Raw genomic sequence first — 16855 nt, 5'->3', positions numbered from 1 at the left:
TGTGTCCTCCTTTTGTCTGACTTTAATTTTGTTTTGGCTTATAACAAGCTGGTTAGAGAAGAAAGACACACATTGACTAAATTCAAGCAACTGTTCTCTGCAACATGCCAAAGGTGGTAGGCATGGTGGTACATTGGCTAGTGCAGGTTGATGGTGGAGGGCACAGTGGCATAGCAGAAAGTGCAGCTGCTTTTAAGCTCCTGGTCCCGGGGCCTCATGCATAACGCCATGCGAAGAATTCACACTATAACATGGCGTACGGACAAAACCGGAAATGTACGTACGCACAAAAAATCCAGATGCATAAATCTGTGCGAATGCCAACTTCCATGTTCTTCCACTACATAAATCCCGGTCAGCGTGAAAATTAACACATGTGCACACAACAACAACAACAACAACTTTTATTTATATAGCACATTTTCATACAAACAGTAGCTCAAAGTGCTTTACATAATAAAGAATAGAAAAATAAAAGACAGAATAAAAAAACAAAATAAGTCAACATTAATTAACATAGAATAAGAGTAAGGTCCAATGGCCAGGGGGTACAGATAAAACAAAAAAATAACTCCAGACGGCTGGAGAAAAAAATAAAATTTCAGACCATTAGACTGCCCAGTCCCCTCTGGGCATTCTACCTAACATAAATGAAACAGTCCTCTTTGGATTTAGGGTTCTCACAGAAGGACTTGATGATGATGGTCACGTAGACTTCTGCCTTTTAATCCATCCATCATTGTTGGAGCATCATGATGCTTTGAGTAGGTGGAGGTGGCGCAGGCCACCACCACAAAGAAACCGGAAAAAGAAACAGAAGAGAGTAGGGGTCAGTACGGATTTTAGAGTCACCATGAATAGTTATTATGATGAATTGAACATACAGAGTATCAGGATTAAGTTAAATTAAGTTAAATTGAACTTATAAAAAGGCCATGTTAAAGTAATGTGTTTTCAGCAGTTTTTTAAAGTGCTCTACTGTACTAACCTGGCGAATTCCTATTGGCAGGCTATTCCAGATTTTAGGTGCATAGCAGCAGAAGGCCGCCTCACCACTTCTTTTAAGCTTTGTTCTTGGAATTCTAAGGAGACACTCATTTGAGGATCTAAGGTTACGATTTGGAATATAAGGTGTCAGACATTCCGATATATAAGATGGGGTGAGATTATTTAAAGGCTTTATAAAACCATAAGCAAAATTTTAAAGTCAATCCTGAATGACACAGGTAATCTGTGTAGTAACATTAAAACTGGAGAAATGTGTTTGGATTTTCTTTTCCTAGTTAGGATTCTAGCAGCTGCATTCTGCACTCGTTGCAACCGAATTATGTCTTTTTTGGGTAGTCCTGAGAGGAGTGCGTTACAGTAATCTAGTCGACTGAAAACAAATGCGTGAACTAATTTCTCAGCATCTTTCAAAGATATAAGAGGTCTAACTTTTGCTATGTTTCTTAGGTGAAAAAGTGATCTGATTAATATGCGATTTAAAATTTAGATTACAGTCAACAGTTACCCCTAAGCTTTTTATCTCCGTCTTGACTTTTAATCCTAATGTATCCAGTTTATTTCTAATAGCCTCATTGTATCCATTATTGCCAATCACTAAGATTTCAGTTTTCTCTTTATTTAACTTGAGAAAGTTACTATTCATCCATTCTGAGATACAAGTCAGACATTGTGTTAGTGAATCAAGAGAATCGGGTCATCAGGTGCTATTGATAAGTACAGCTGTGTGTCATCAGCATAGCTGTGGTAGCTCACGTTGTGCCCTGAGATAATCTGACCTAACGGAAGCATGTAGATTGAGAATAACAGCGGACCCAGGATAGAGCCTTGTGGAACACCGTATCGGATATCATGTGTCTTCGAGTTGTAATTACCACAACTAACAAAGAATTATCTCCCTGTCAGGTAGGTTTCAAACCAATTTAAGACACTGCCAGAGAGGCCCACCCATTGACTAAAGCAATTTCTAAGAATATTATGATCAATGGTGTCAAATGCGGCACTTAGATCTAAGAGGATGAGAACAGATAAATGGCCTCTGTCTGCATTCACTCGCAAATCATTTACTACTTTAACGAGTGCAGTTTCTGTGCTGTGATTTGTTCTAAAACCTGACTGAAATTTATCAAGAATAGCATGTTTATTGAGGTGGTCATTTAACTGCATAATGGCTGCCTTCTCCAGAGCTTTATTTAAGAAAGACAGGTTAGAGATGGGTCTAAAATTTTCAAGAGCTGAGGGGTCAAGGTTATGTTTCTTAAAAAGGGGTTTAACTACAGCAGTCTTAAGACAGTCTGGGAAGACCCCCGTATCTAATGACGAATTTACTATGTCAAGAACATTATCAATTAGTATGCCCGATACTTCTTTGAAAAACCTTGTTGGTATTGGGTCAAGGACACAGGTGGAGGGTTTTAATTGAGATATTATTTTTTGTAAATCGGGTAAATCTATCCTAGTGAAAGAGTTTAATTTGTTTATAACAGAATGCTGGGGTTTAGGAGGATCCTTAGTGTTGGGGAGATATACTATGTTATTTCTAATATCATTAATTTTTTGATTGAAAAATACAGCGATAGCCTCACAGGTTTTACTGGAAGTACTTAGGAGGCATTCCTTTGAGTTATCTGGGTTTATTAGGCGATCAATTGTAGAAAATAAGACACGCCTGCTGTCCCGCCCCATCTCCTCCCAGAATTACGCCTCTTTGAATATGCAAATCAATATAAATAGCCCTTAAGCTCAGCATTCTGTGAAAAGGCAATGGCAAAAGCATGGGGAGAAATAGAATTTCAGCGAATACTAAGTGGAGGCAAGGAAAAACGTACTATTTGTTGGTTTAAACAGTGGTATAATCAACAAAAGGAAGTTGATTGACTGACATATCGTGTTGGAGAAACTCGAAAGCTCAAGTTCACAAAGTCGCACAGTTCTCAAAATAAAAAAGAAATTGTCAGATATCAAAGTCGCCGTGAAAAGTCGAGTCGTAGCCCACCATCTGATTGTCATATGAAAGCTTATTAGGGTACGGAGAAAAAAAAATAGATGCACAGTGGGAAAAAAGCACAAAATGTCAACTTTAATCTCTAAATTTCAATTTTAATCACATAGTTTATTTTGTCATTAAAGTAGAACATCATAAACTTAATCGTAAAATCATTTAATTTACTAGTTTCTCAAATCCCATCGTAACTAAAGCAGCACGTTAAATGCTTTGTTTTGTATTTGATCTTCCATGTGCTCTATGTGTGTGAATTACTACCTGCTTCTAAAACGGGCTTTCTCTTCCTCCGACAGAACACAGAATCCATTACATTCGTAATATTACAGCTCTCTGAATAATTAAAATACTGAGATGTATACTTGATATCATTTTCATGATGATAGGAGTTAAAGCATATTATTAAACATGGGAACACGGTGGCGCAGTGATTGTTCATGTCTCACGCAAGATGCTTGCTGCACCGTCTGCGACCTTCGATGAAATAATTTATTGCAGCAGTACTCTCTCTTTCAAATGTACTAACGCCCAATTCCTGTACTTTTCTTTCTCCAAATACCCAATCTCCACACAATCAGCTCTGTAACAGCCATCTGCCAAGCTTAGAACACCGATTCTTCAAACCTTTTAAGGAACATTGAAATATCTTCATAGTACATGTTTAATTATTCCATCCATCTATCCTTCCAGTGTCGCGCCAGCCCAGCAAGAATACAGCGCGAGGCAGGAACAATCTGTGAACAGAGCACCAGCTCTTCACTAGCGCTGTGGCACTGTGTCCTCACATGTTTTACTATTAACAATAAAGATTATTTAAATGAAGTTAAAGTTTTATCTGTATAATATAATAAACATATTTTGCTGCATTTCATCTTAAAAATGATATTGTCATCATATGTAAATACGTGCTTTATAAAGTGGCGCAGGTTTGCAATATTATAACTGTATCGCAAGTTTACAGTAGGTAATTGTACTTACTGTATAAGTACAAACAGGAGCACTTGATGGACTGATTGAGTGCGTTTATAGTTCTTGGGAAGAAACTGTTTCTGAACCTAGAGGTCCATACAGGAAAGGCTCTGAAGCGTTTGTCGAATGAGAGCAGTTCAATAGACACCATGGCTGACCAGCGTGTGCTTGATGCTGTATACCGATAATTCTCTTTCCAATCAGCTGCTGTAGAGCTGTGATTCCCCACTCAAATACAGTGGGATAAATACTCCTGAGTGGTGCAGTGAGAGTAATATGGAAAAAGATGATCCGCTGTGGCAACCCCTAACGGTAGCAGCTGAAAGAAGAAGAAGAAGAAGGTGCAGTGAGAGTAACAACGCTAAAGCAGCTATAGTATTTAGAATAGTTTGACCATTCTGTGGACCATTATATTGTTACAGGTTAATTACAATCAGATGCATTAAACTAATAAACAGTAGGCGGTTAATTCAAGTGTATTTATAAAGCCACGTCAGGGATGTGGATCTAAGAAAGAAAGGGAAACCACACTGGAACAGAAGCACTGCTTTGACGCTGGGTGCTGGCAGTTTGCAAAACCAAGTGGAGAACTTGCATACGCCAGGGTTGGAGCTACCGTAAAGGCAGGACCAGAATATATGAGAAAACAAACTGGGAACTTCAAGAGGACATAAATTACAAACAGGCTCATTTTATCATTTTATGGGAGGGGGTCTTATAAATTCCATTAATTATTTTATATTGAATTATTTAACAATTTAAAATTTTGTTTAAAAATTAATCAAGTTGGAACCTTGTTAAGGGTAAATTTTGCACAAACATTAGGAAGGTTTTCTTTACACAAAGAACGATAGACACCTGGAATAAACTACCAAGTAGTGTGGTAGACAGTAAGACTTCAGCGACTTTCAAAACTTGACGTGATGTTTTTTTGGAAGAAATAAGTGGATAGGACTGGCAAGCTTTTTTGGGCTGAATGGCCTGTTCTCGTCTAGATTGTTCTGATGTTCTAATGAATCCCAGTTCAAGGGTGAGAAAGGTGCCAGATCTGAATCCCACTTTAGTGAGACAGAGAGACAGCTTCTTGTGTGCGTCATGAAGATACGCGTACATAACAGGGATTGGTTTGGATTGAAACCGGGTAGCAGAAACATGATTTATAAAAGGATGAGATGGGAAAGAAGAAGACAAAGAATTGCTGCACGCTTTGAACACATACCTTAGATAATGGTAAAACAGAAAAGTAGAGAGAGTAACAGAGAATTTAGAGCAAAGGTCTGACTCCCAGTGTAGTTTAACATCTGTGGCAGAGCGACGGGCACTAAGCAAACTCCTGTCAATCGTGAAGAATCCACTGCATCCACTTAACAGGATCATCTCCAGGCAGAGGAGCAGCTTCAGTGACAGACTTTTGTCACCGTCCTGCTCCACTGACAGACTGAGGAGATCGTTCCTCCCCCACACTATGCGACTCTTCAATTCCACCTGGGGGAGTAAATGCGAACATTAATTTTATTTTAATTTTTTTTCATTTTTATTACTATTTAATTTAATATTGTTTCTTTGTATCAGTATACTGCTGCTGGATTATGTGAATTTCCCTTTGGGATTAATAAAGTATCTACTGTATCTTTCTATCTATCTATCTATCTATCTATCTATCTATGGATTCCTAGCATGAACCAACGCTGAAAGGAGACTGAAAGGAGTATTAGGGTGTTGTACCATGTTAGCCATTATGGATGTAGTGAAATGTCAAGCAAAATGACACCTTTTATTGGCTAACTAAAAAGATTACAATATGCAAGCTTTTGAGGCAACTCAGGCCCCTTCTTCAGACAAGATATTGGGAAATGTATTATGCAAGATACATTCATATACCATTTCGACGTGGCATGACTTGACTTTCCAAAATGTCCAGGAAATGATAGAGCCTAATTTATTGGTGCTGGACTGAGTATTTGGTGGACTAAAAAAACATGGTAAAGAGGCAAGACTAGAATCTATGGAAAACTAAGAAGGGGGAGAAAAGGGATAGAATAGCCAATGAGAAAAAGAACGTAAATCAAATGTCCAATGATAAAACTCCAAAAAGTCTGGATGGGTTTTATGGAAATCCAGTAAGGAGGAGAAGAAGGAAGACAAGGCTAATAAGAAAAAGGAACATAAATCAAAAACTGAAATATCAAAATCAGAATCAGAGAGGCTCCCGTCCCCAATCCAACCTGGCCAGAGTGAGGATCAAATATTTAATCCTTGGCCTGTGTGCACTCTATAAAAAGGATGATAGCTGCCCACAAACTTCAAACAAAAAACAAAGGGGTGGCAGTAATGGCAGCATGGCACATAAGGGATCTAGCTAAAAGTGAGGAAGATTTAAGTTGTACTGAAGATAAAGATTAGCATAGTGTTGCGGTGGTAGCACTGCTGCCTGATGGATGCAGTCTCCATGGTCTGAATGCTGTGGCCAGTCACTGTCTGTGTGGAGCTGACTCAGCCTCCTTGTGTCTGCATAATAATTTGTCCATTTTTAGTGGGCTGATCTGAGCTGTTTTTTAAGGTTCCTATTGGGAAACGTCCTGTCTCCCTCTTCCAATTCAAACATTTAAAGGATGGGGGGACTTTAATAAAACTAAATGCAATGATATAACACCAAATATAATTTAAATGTGAGAGGTATAGTGGTGTTTCCTGGTCATTGTCTATGTATCCACTTGGGCTTTCCCCAGGTACATCAGTTTCTTTCCAAATTCACAATAGCCTTACGTCAGATTTTCTGTCAACTCTAAACCGATACAGTATTGGTGAGGGTCCCTTATGGATTTACATTCCAGCTTAGGGTGGCATCTGCTGTGTAGCCAAAATACTCTTCAGCGCATGAGACCTTGTACAGGAGTATGAAATGAAAAACAGAATAAATTAAATATTGTACATCTTTCCCTTTTAGGAACAGTACCAAGAAAGTCTGAAAGTTTCTGGGACTTTGTATATTCCTGCTGTAGTTAAAGAAGATGAAGGACTGTATGCCTGTGTGACCCACAATTCAATGCTAGGAACTAATGTCTCCAGTACGGCAGCCCTTCTCTCTGTTCAAGGTTTGAAAATTTTCTTAGTATATTAATTCATTTTATTTTCACTAATGTATATGTAAATAAGTACCAATTTCTAAGCCCACTAAATCCTGAGCAGTGTCTCAAGAGCATCTCTCAGCAAGCATAAGGCACAAGGCAGGAACAAACCCTGGACTGGCTGCCAGTACATCTCAGGATGAACACAAACACCCACCAGGGCCAGTCCACCTAACCGGCATGTATTTGGAAGGAAACTAGAAAAATCGGAGAAACATGCAAAATCCACACAGGGAGGACACGGGACACAAACCCTGGTCGCCTTGCTGTGAGGCAGCAGTGCTAAAGAAGTATAATGCTGCTGGATTATGTGAATTTCCGTTGGGATTAATAAAGTATCTATCTATCTATCTATCTATCTATCTATCTATCTATCTATCTATCTATCTATCTATCTATCTATCATGCTGCAAATAAACACTGCTGTTTTATTATTTATATTTTATTCTGTGGTGAATCATTGATATATGATTAGTGCTGCTCCCTCACAACATCCAGAAGGTGAACTTAAATGCCAGCCTTGTTGGTGTCTGTGTCGAGTCTTCACATGTCTGTATAACAATAATAATACATTCTATTTATATAGCGCCTTTCCCATGCTCAAGGCGCTTGTGTGATTCAATATGAGTTTATGAGTGGGCCCTAGTGGTGGATCTGATGTTGTTTTGTTTCTGGTGATTCTTGACTCACACTGAAGTTGTCATTCCAGAACAGACATTTACTTTCATCAGCATTTACAGTTAAGATGCAACGTCATGAAACAAAAGAAGAAGGAAGGTAAATTCACAGAGGGAAAAAAAAAATCCGTCTGTGTTATTGATGGAAGAAAATGCAATATTGCTTAGATGAAAATATTTATCATTACAATACTTGAATTTCTTGAAACTATAAATGTGTCCAGGAGGGGGCGCATGTTCTCTAGCCATTGTTCTTTTTAGAAATGCAGCTCATTGCTTTAACTAGTATATACTGTATAACCCTCCCAATAACCATAATGGAAATATAAAGAGAAATATGGCACAAAAGAAATTTAAATTGCTTTAAAATGCAACTTTCACTCCTAATATAAATTGTAGTATAGTCATATATACATACAAATATAGCTGAAGAGACGCCACTGAAACAGTGCAATTATTGATCAGTTCTTCAGTTTGATGACTGTGGTTGCATCTTTCGGAAGGAAAGTCAAGGCACAGTTCTGGGTACAGAGTCAACGTCACATCTGTGCCAACAGGGCGTTAAGCTTCAAGACATCCTGACAAGCCTTAAATACTCACACTTTTAGCGTTTTCAGTGATCTATTTGTGACCAACACCAGGAATCGATAACTACCCACTGAGCTATTTGCATAAGCTATATGCAGATTAGGACCTCTAAAACCCAAATATGGCTGATGCTTTTGTTATCTCTGAACAATGCATCTGCTCGGATCACTTAAGGGCCCTGCCTGAAAGAGCTGTCTTTGCTTCAGCTAAAATTGTATGCATGCTAAACATAATTAGTCAAATTGTTATTTTTTAAATTCTGTTTACAATGAGGATATACACTCTCTGGCCGCTTTATTAGGTATACCTGTTCAACTGCTTGTTAATGCAAATATCTAATCAGCCAACCATACAACAACAACTCAATGCATTTTGGCCTGAAGATATTGTCAAGATGACCTGCTGAAGTTCAAGCATCAGAATGGGGAAGAAAGATGATTTAAGTGACTTTGAATGTGGCATGGTTGTCGGTGCCAGACAAGCTGGTCTGAGTATTTCAGAAATTCCTGATCTATTGAGATTTTCGCACACAGACATCTCTAGGGTTTACAAAGAATGGTATAAAAAAGAGAAGATGTCCAGTGAAGGGCAGTTCTCTGGTCAAAAATGCCTTGTTAAAGTCAGAGGTTAGAGGAGAATGGCCAGACTGGTTGGAGCTGACAGAAAGGCAACAATAACTCAAATAAACGAGGTATGCAGAAGAGCATCTCTATGAATCACGTCAAACCTTGAAGCAGATGAGCCACAACAGCAGGAGACCACAGTGGTGACACTCATGACATGTTCCAACTGTTGCCATCGGGCAAAAGATATAGGAACATCAAAACAAAGACTAATAGACTGAATAACAGTTTCTACCCTGTTGCTATTAGGGCACTGAATTGCCACCTAATCACCTCTAATGCAGCAGTGCAATAGATGACATCTTGTGCAATAGTGTTCATGAGCAATTAAGGTCTTATGTTGAATGTTTGTGTTCTACCTTATTTCTTCTCCTTTTTTAATTATATTTTTTAATATTTTGACACCGCAGGGACTGCACCTGATTTTGTTGTATTTGTTACAATGACAATAAAGATATTCTGATTCTGATTCTGACACTCCTGTCAGCTAAGAGCAGACAACTGAGGCTGCAATTCACACAGGCTCACCAATATCCTTGGACAATAGAAGGTTGGTTTTGCCTGGTTTGATGAGTGTCGATTTCTGCCGTGACATTCGGATGGTAGGGTTAGAGTTTGGTGTCAACAACATGGAAGCATGATGGACCCATCCTGCCTTGTATCAACGGTTCAGCTTGGTGGAAGTGGTGGTGTAATCGTGTGAAGGATATTTTCTTGGCACACTTTGGATCCCTTAGTACCAACTGAGCATTGTTTAAATGCCAGCCTACATCAGTATTGTTGCTGACCATGTCCATCCCTTTATGACCGCAGTGTACCCATTTTCTGCTTCTAGCAGGATAACGTGCCATGTCATAAAGCTCAAATCATCTCAAACTGGTTTCTTGAACATGACAATGAGTTAACTGCACTTAATTGGCCTCCACATTCTAAAAAAGCACCTTTGGGCTCTAGTGGAATGGGAGATTCACATCATGGATGTTCAGCCGACAAATCTGCAGCAACTGCGTGATGCTATCATGTCACTATGGACCACAATCCCTGAGGAATGTTTCCAGCACCTTGTTGAATCTGTGCCGCTGAGGGCAAAACAGGGTCCAGCCCGGTATTAGCAAGGTGTACCTAATAAAGTGGCCGGTGAGTATGCAATACTTAAACTATGTATTATTAAGGTGCTGTAGAACAGAGTGGCATTATCCTATTTTCTTTGGAATGGGACATGAGATTTCATATGCAGCTGCAGATTTAAGATGCGGCCCCTTTGACTTACAGTGGTGTGAAAAACTATTTGCCCCCTTCCTGATTTCTTATTCTTTTGCATGTTTGTCACACAAAATTTTTCTGATCATTAAACACATTTAACCATTAGTCAAATATAACACAAGTAAACACAAAATGCAGTTTTTAAATGATGGTTTTATTATTTAGGGAGAAAAAATCCAAACCTACATGGCCCTGTGTGAAAACGTAATTGCCCCCTGAACCTAATAACTGGTTGGGCCACCCTTAGCAGCAATAACTGCAATCAAGCGTTTGAGATAACTTGCAATGAGTCTTTTACAGCGCTCTGGAGGAATTTTGGCACACTCATCTTTGCAGAATTGTTGTAATTCAGCTTTATTTGAGGGTTTTCTAGCATGAACCGCCTTTTTAAGGTCATGCCATAGCATCTCAATTGGATTCAGGTCAGGACTTTGACTAGGCCACTCCAAAGTCTTCATTTTGTTTTTCTTCAGCCATTCAGAGGTGGATTTGCTGGTGTGTTTTGGGTCATTGTCCTGTTGCAGCACCCAAGATCGCTTCAGCTTGAGTTGAAGAACAGATGGCCAGACATTCTCCTTCAGGATTTTTTGGTAGACAGTAGAATTCATGGTTCCATCTATCACAGCAAGCCTTCCAGGTCCTGAAGCAGCAAAACAACCCCAGACCATCACACTACCACCACCATATTTTACTGTTGGTATGACGTTCTTTTTCTGAAATGCTGTGTTCCTTTTACGCCAGATGTAACGGGACATTTGTCTTCCAAAAAGTTCAACTTTTGTCTCATCAGTCCACAAGGTATTTTCCCAAAAGTCTTGGCAATCATTGAGATGTTTCTTAGCAAAATTGAGACCAGCCCTAATGTTCTTTTTGCTTAACAGTGGTTTGCGTTTTGGAAATCTGCCATGCAGGCCGTTTTTGCCCAGTCTCTTTCTTATGGTGGAGTCGTGAACACTGACCTTAATTGAGGCAAGTGAGGCCTGCAGTTCTTTAGACATTGTCCTGGGGTCTTTGTGACCTCTTGGATGAGTCGTCTCTGCGCTCTTGGGGTAATTTTGGTCGGCTGGCCACTCCTGGGAAGGTTCACCACTGTTCCATGTTTTTGCCATTTGTGGATAATGGCTCTCACTGTGGTTCACTGGAGTCCCAAAGCTTTAGAAATGGCTTTATAACCTTTACCAGACTGATAGATCTCAATTACTTCTGTTCTCATTTGTTCCTGAATTTCTTTGGATCTTGGCATGATGTCTAGCTTTTGAGGTGCTTTTGGTCTACTTCTCTGTGTCAGGCAGCTCCTATTTAAGTGATTTCTTGATTGAAACAGGTGTGGCAGTAATCAGGCCTGGGGGTGGCTACGGAAATTGAACTCAGGTGTGATACACCACAGTTAGGTGATTTTTGAACAAGGGGGCAATTACTTTTTCACACAGGGCCATGTAGGTTTGGATTTTTTTTCTCCCTAAATAATAAAAACCATCATTTAAAAACTGCATTTTGTGTTTACTTGTGTTATATTTGACTAATGGTTAAATGTGTTTGATGATCAGAAACATTTTGTGTGACAAACATGCAAAAGAATAAGAAATCAGGAAGGGGGCAAATAGTTTTTCACACCACTGTAAATGTAACATCAAATCTCCAAGAAGGAGAGAATCTGCTTTTGTAAAACAAAGGACCATTTTCACTTTGGAAGTGAGAAAGTGGGCCTCTCGGTGAGCAGGTGATCCATCTTTTATCTGACTTAGCAATATCGGTCACAGAGGAGTGACACTTTTGCAAAGCCTATAATGAGCATTAAGGGGTCATATTCATAGAGGATGGCTACTGTATACTGTAATTCCACTTCAATAACCATTAAGAGACAATCCTATGCCTAAACTATCCACCATAAGATACACTAAGGAACTAATGACAACATTTCCACTCCTTTCTCAAACTCATCAACAAGATGTTTCTGTGTGCAGCACTGACGCTCACTGAATTTTTCTGTTTTTTTGCACCATTCTGCATAAACTCTCGAGACTGTTGGGTACAAATCCCTGGAGATCAGTAGTTACAGAAATACTCAAACCAGCCTGTTTGGCACCAACAATCAAGTCACAGTCACACTTACTACCATTTTTTCCCATTCTGATGTTTGATATGAACATTAACTGAAACTCCTGACCTGCATGTGCTGGATTTGATGCATTGTGCTACTGCCATATGATTGGCTGATTAGATAATTGCATTAATAAGCAAGTGTATGTGTATTCCTAATAATCTTCTCAATGAGTGCATTTTCACATTCTTTCATCTTAGTTTATTATTTTCTTACAGCCAGTGTCTTAGTTATTTGTTGTCTAGTGTCACATCTAAACCAATCACACATTTATGAACATTATTCATAAATAGAAATTAATATTTCTTCAAAGTTTTGGCATTCTGGCTTAGACACAAGACAGCTACCCCACGGAATGTGAAACTGTGTGTTTTTGTGTATTTCATCCCTGATTTATAATTAATTCATGGTTGAAAATAATTGTCTGGCCTGGAATGAAAACCTTCATACGCCTCCAGGAGCGTGTGAGGTGCACCACACCATGCTGTGAACTGATCCATTATTCACCATTGGTTCCTGCCTTGTGCTCAATGCTGCAGGGCCAGGCTTCCACAATATATGACTCTGACTTGTAATAAATGTGTTAAAATGAATGGATGAAAAAATTTGTATCAAATAAATGCCAAACAAGGATATTTAAAAATGCACCAGAAATGTAATTGGTGCTTCAGTGATGTGTGTGATCTCATTGCCTCAGCCTTTAACAGGAACAACATTTAAAACAGTGTTGGCATCTTACATACTTTAAAATATGTAGCAATGAGGTTCCATATAGCATAATATTTACAGTGGACTGACCCAATTTCTCTTTAACAATTATTTTTGAGCTTAGTCCTTCCATCCAGACTGGTCATCACTCAGGGACCCGCTAATATCACTGTGGCTGTGAACGACTCGGCCGTACTTCATTGCACTGTTCATGGACTCCCTCCTCTGTCTTTGAGGTGGTTCAAAGACAACAGACCCTTGCCAGTGAGCACTCGTCTGACTTTACAAGATGGAGGACAGCTGCTTGCAATAAGGTAAGGATGCTGCTTTATTGCGCTTTAGATTTTAGATGGGGAGTTATGGTGACTAGGTGGTAGCATATGGTATTTGAATGAATTCTTGGAGTGTGGATTTAATGTTCACACAGAGCTGTTCCAGGGATTCACTACATGCCAAAGATATGCAAGAAGCTAAAATAGGAGTGGGAGGAATAGTGGTGGGCAAAAACATGGAAAGGTTTTGGGGATTTACAGTGAACAGAGTAACTGGGGTTGACTAAGCAGCTCTTATGCTGGCCTTGTACTTAAAAACCTTTAAACCTTAGTGATTCTCCTCATCTTCTGCATTATATAAATCATTCTATAATTATACAATACCAATAATGGTCCACTGCATAATGGCCCACTGCAATGATAACGTGCAGTGAATACACTTGACTTGAGCATTCCTAGTTTTCATGCTCTGTACATTTAGCATTCGTTTGCTCAGAGGGTGATGCACCCTAGCGTCCCGCTTCTTCTCTTCTTCTGTCGACATCCTTTCGCGTTAAAACTGGTTAGTCAGTGTTTGTGCTGCAATTACTTAGTACGTTTTTTCTTCATTTTTCACTTAAGCTGGCACTTAAGTCTTCAATCTGCCTCAAGAATGATTTAAGATATGAAGTGGTAGGGGAAGTGACGGTGAAGGTGGTAGGGAATGAGAACGACGCCGGTACGCATGCGCTGCACTGCCACCCTTCTGGCCTCTGCTGAGAATTGATTCTGCAATAAAATAGAATAAAAATAAAAAGAGGAATAAAAATTATCACCCTGAAAGTGGACAGTAGAGGTCACGTATTATATGTTTACCAAATTTCAGGTCAATAGTTCAAACGGCTTGCGAGCTACAGGTGATTTAAAATCCTGGACAGACAAACAGACAGCCATGGTAGCGTATTATATAAGATGGAATAAAAACATTGCAGTTCATTTGATCATTGAGCCTTCAGTTGGACTGTCTAATGCTACAGAATAACTCATCAACTAGAATGAAAGCTATGGACCTACATTTTGGATCCTTCACATCAAGGGGAGCCAGTTTAGGTGGCCTGCCTCCTTGATGCCTCCCTGTGGAGATGTTTTGGGCATGTCTAACCAGGAGTAGACCTCCGGGCAGACCCAGGACATGCTGTAGAGATTGTATGTGTCAACTGGCCTGGGAAGACCTCAGTATTTCCCTGGAAGAGTTGGAGGAGATGATGGGGAAAAGAGATATCTGAGCATCTTTGCTTAGACTGCTGCCCCCACAACTTGAATCCAGATAAGTGGCAAAAAATGGATGGATGGATGGATGGATGGACCCTAAACTTACATCAAGTAGACTTATAAAATGTATAGATAGGTATTTAGAGATCTTTAATCACATTTGGATCACTCGTTATAACTGTCACCCGTCCAGGGTTGGCTCCTGCCTGGTACTTGATGTTGCCCCTCATGACCTTGAGCAGGAGTGAGATGGGTTTGATAATAGATGGATGGAACAGTCATTACATCTGATAAAATAGTGGGCGAGAGCATCTGTGGATACATAATAATAGATTCTCAGCCTGATAATAAATGTTTCTAAATGCTGTATCGCTATTTTTATATTTTGTGTATAGATTTGGGTCTTATATTTACTGTATGTAATAGTTTGCACTTTCTCAATTTTTTTGCACAATGTCTTCTGTTCTGTGTTGCTGCTGGATTTAAACTTTTGAGATCAATAAATTTCTATCTATTGTATTAGTACATTTTAAATTTGTATATTACTAGCTGTCCCCCGAGGCTCCACCTGCGTAGTAGTGAAACAGGTCAAATTTTAAATATCAATTAAAAAATAAAAAAATATATGATACTTTGTATTGAGAAGAATTTATATTGATAGCTTTCATATCCGAGGGCCTCTTGATATACTATATTTTTGGTTTTGCTATCAGGGATGAGAATGTAGCTGTGATCTCTTTACCAAAAATGTAAAAAGTTGACAAGGTATCTCTGGCCAAGCGGAAGGTAGGTACGCTCCAATGTCAAACATTGGCACTGTATTTGATCGTGTTCAGCTCTGATGGGAGAGCATCACCTGCATGGGTAGAAGAGCACATGGTCGTGATATCTCAGCCAATGAGCAGGTACCATCTAAAACACATGTAGCTCTGATTTCTCTCAAAAATGTCAAACGTTACTCTTCAACAGTCTCTAGATGATAATGTCTCCTGAACAAACAGGTACCACTAGCCAAGTGGAGGCAAGGTGCACTCCAACATGTGGTGAGAGGCAGAGCGACTCAAATGGAGGCTGGCGCGTGAGTGAGGATGGCCCGCCCGGCTCCCTACTCCTGGGGTCCTGCCTAACCCTCCCCTTGGCCTGCAGTCTGTCTCTTGGATTTGCACTAATAAATCGGTGCCGCAAGAAGAGAGAAGTCTCAAAATCATCTGAAATATTCAAGCAAATTATAAAAAAAACCTGATCTAAATCCGTTAAGTAGTTCTCTCATTTAAAGTGGACAGACATACAGACAGACAGACGTTGGATTTTATATTATATTATAGAGCAAATTGTATGTCTATTAAATAGAGCCTGATCAATCTATCTATTACATAAACCCATTTTCTAACCCATTTAATCCAGACCAGGGTCACGGGGGTGCTAGAGCCTAACCCAGCTAGCACAGGGAGCAAGGCAGGTACAAACCCTGGGCACGGCGTCATGTCCATCGCAGGGCAAGCACACACACACACACACACAAGAAACACACACTAGGGCCAATTTAACAGTATTGGGCACTAGAGCAACTGAAATAAACCCACACAAGCACTGGGAGAACACGCAAGCTCCATTAAGGGACTACTCTGGACATGAACCCTGGTCTTCTCACTCCAAGGTAGCAGCGCTACTACTGCACCACCGGGCCGCCCTATATATTATATAATGGATTTTATATTATCTTTCCAGCAAACATGGTAACTTTAGACATTTTCTATCACAATCACAAAGCTCCCAATTTCCTTTTTTTCAGGAGTGTCATGGTGAGTCACTTTGGTGGCTCACAGCTTCAGGGACCTGAGTCTATTTTCCAGTTTTTGTATAATGTTTTCACATTCTATGCATGTTGGAGTGCAACATCTCCAGATACTGTACTTTCCACGCAAATCCAATTGACACCTCTCAGCTCTCCTAGTATGAGTGAGTGTGCCCTGCTTTAGACTAGTGGCCTATTCTGGTCTGGTCCTGGACACCGCCACTACAGACTTTTCTTTCCTGTGCCACTCTGGTTAAAAAAGATTCCAAAAACTGAAAAATGAAAATGCATGGAAATAAAGGAGCCGAAGACATGGAACACAGGCATCGGCTGTTTTTTGTTCAGTCCTGGTCAGGCTTACTCAGCAGCAACAGGATAACTGGTGACTCAATTCAAGTCAAGTGGGCCTTATTGTCATTCCAGCTATACATATACCTTGGTACATTATACAGTGGTATGAATTTATATTTCCC

General features: G+C 39.6%; 1 protein-coding gene across 1 annotated transcript in view; it reads left to right on the top strand.

Annotated features, from left to right (window-relative positions):
* LOC120535455 overlaps positions 1-16855 on the top strand; it is a 135079-nt gene that overhangs the window by 15092 nt on the left and 103132 nt on the right. Inside the window, exons 5-6 of the mRNA XM_039763332.1 lie at positions 6924-7071; positions 13189-13378. Of these exons, the coding sequence (XP_039619266.1) occupies positions 6924-7071; positions 13189-13378 (338 nt within the window). The remainder of the gene's footprint in view (positions 1-6923; positions 7072-13188; positions 13379-16855) is intronic.

Source organism: Polypterus senegalus, chromosome 9 (genome assembly GCF_016835505.1).
Source record: "Polypterus senegalus isolate Bchr_013 chromosome 9, ASM1683550v1, whole genome shotgun sequence".
Lineage (NCBI taxonomy): Eukaryota > Metazoa > Chordata > Cladistia > Polypteriformes > Polypteridae > Polypterus > Polypterus senegalus.
This window is presented reverse-complemented; position numbering and strand designations above follow the sequence as displayed.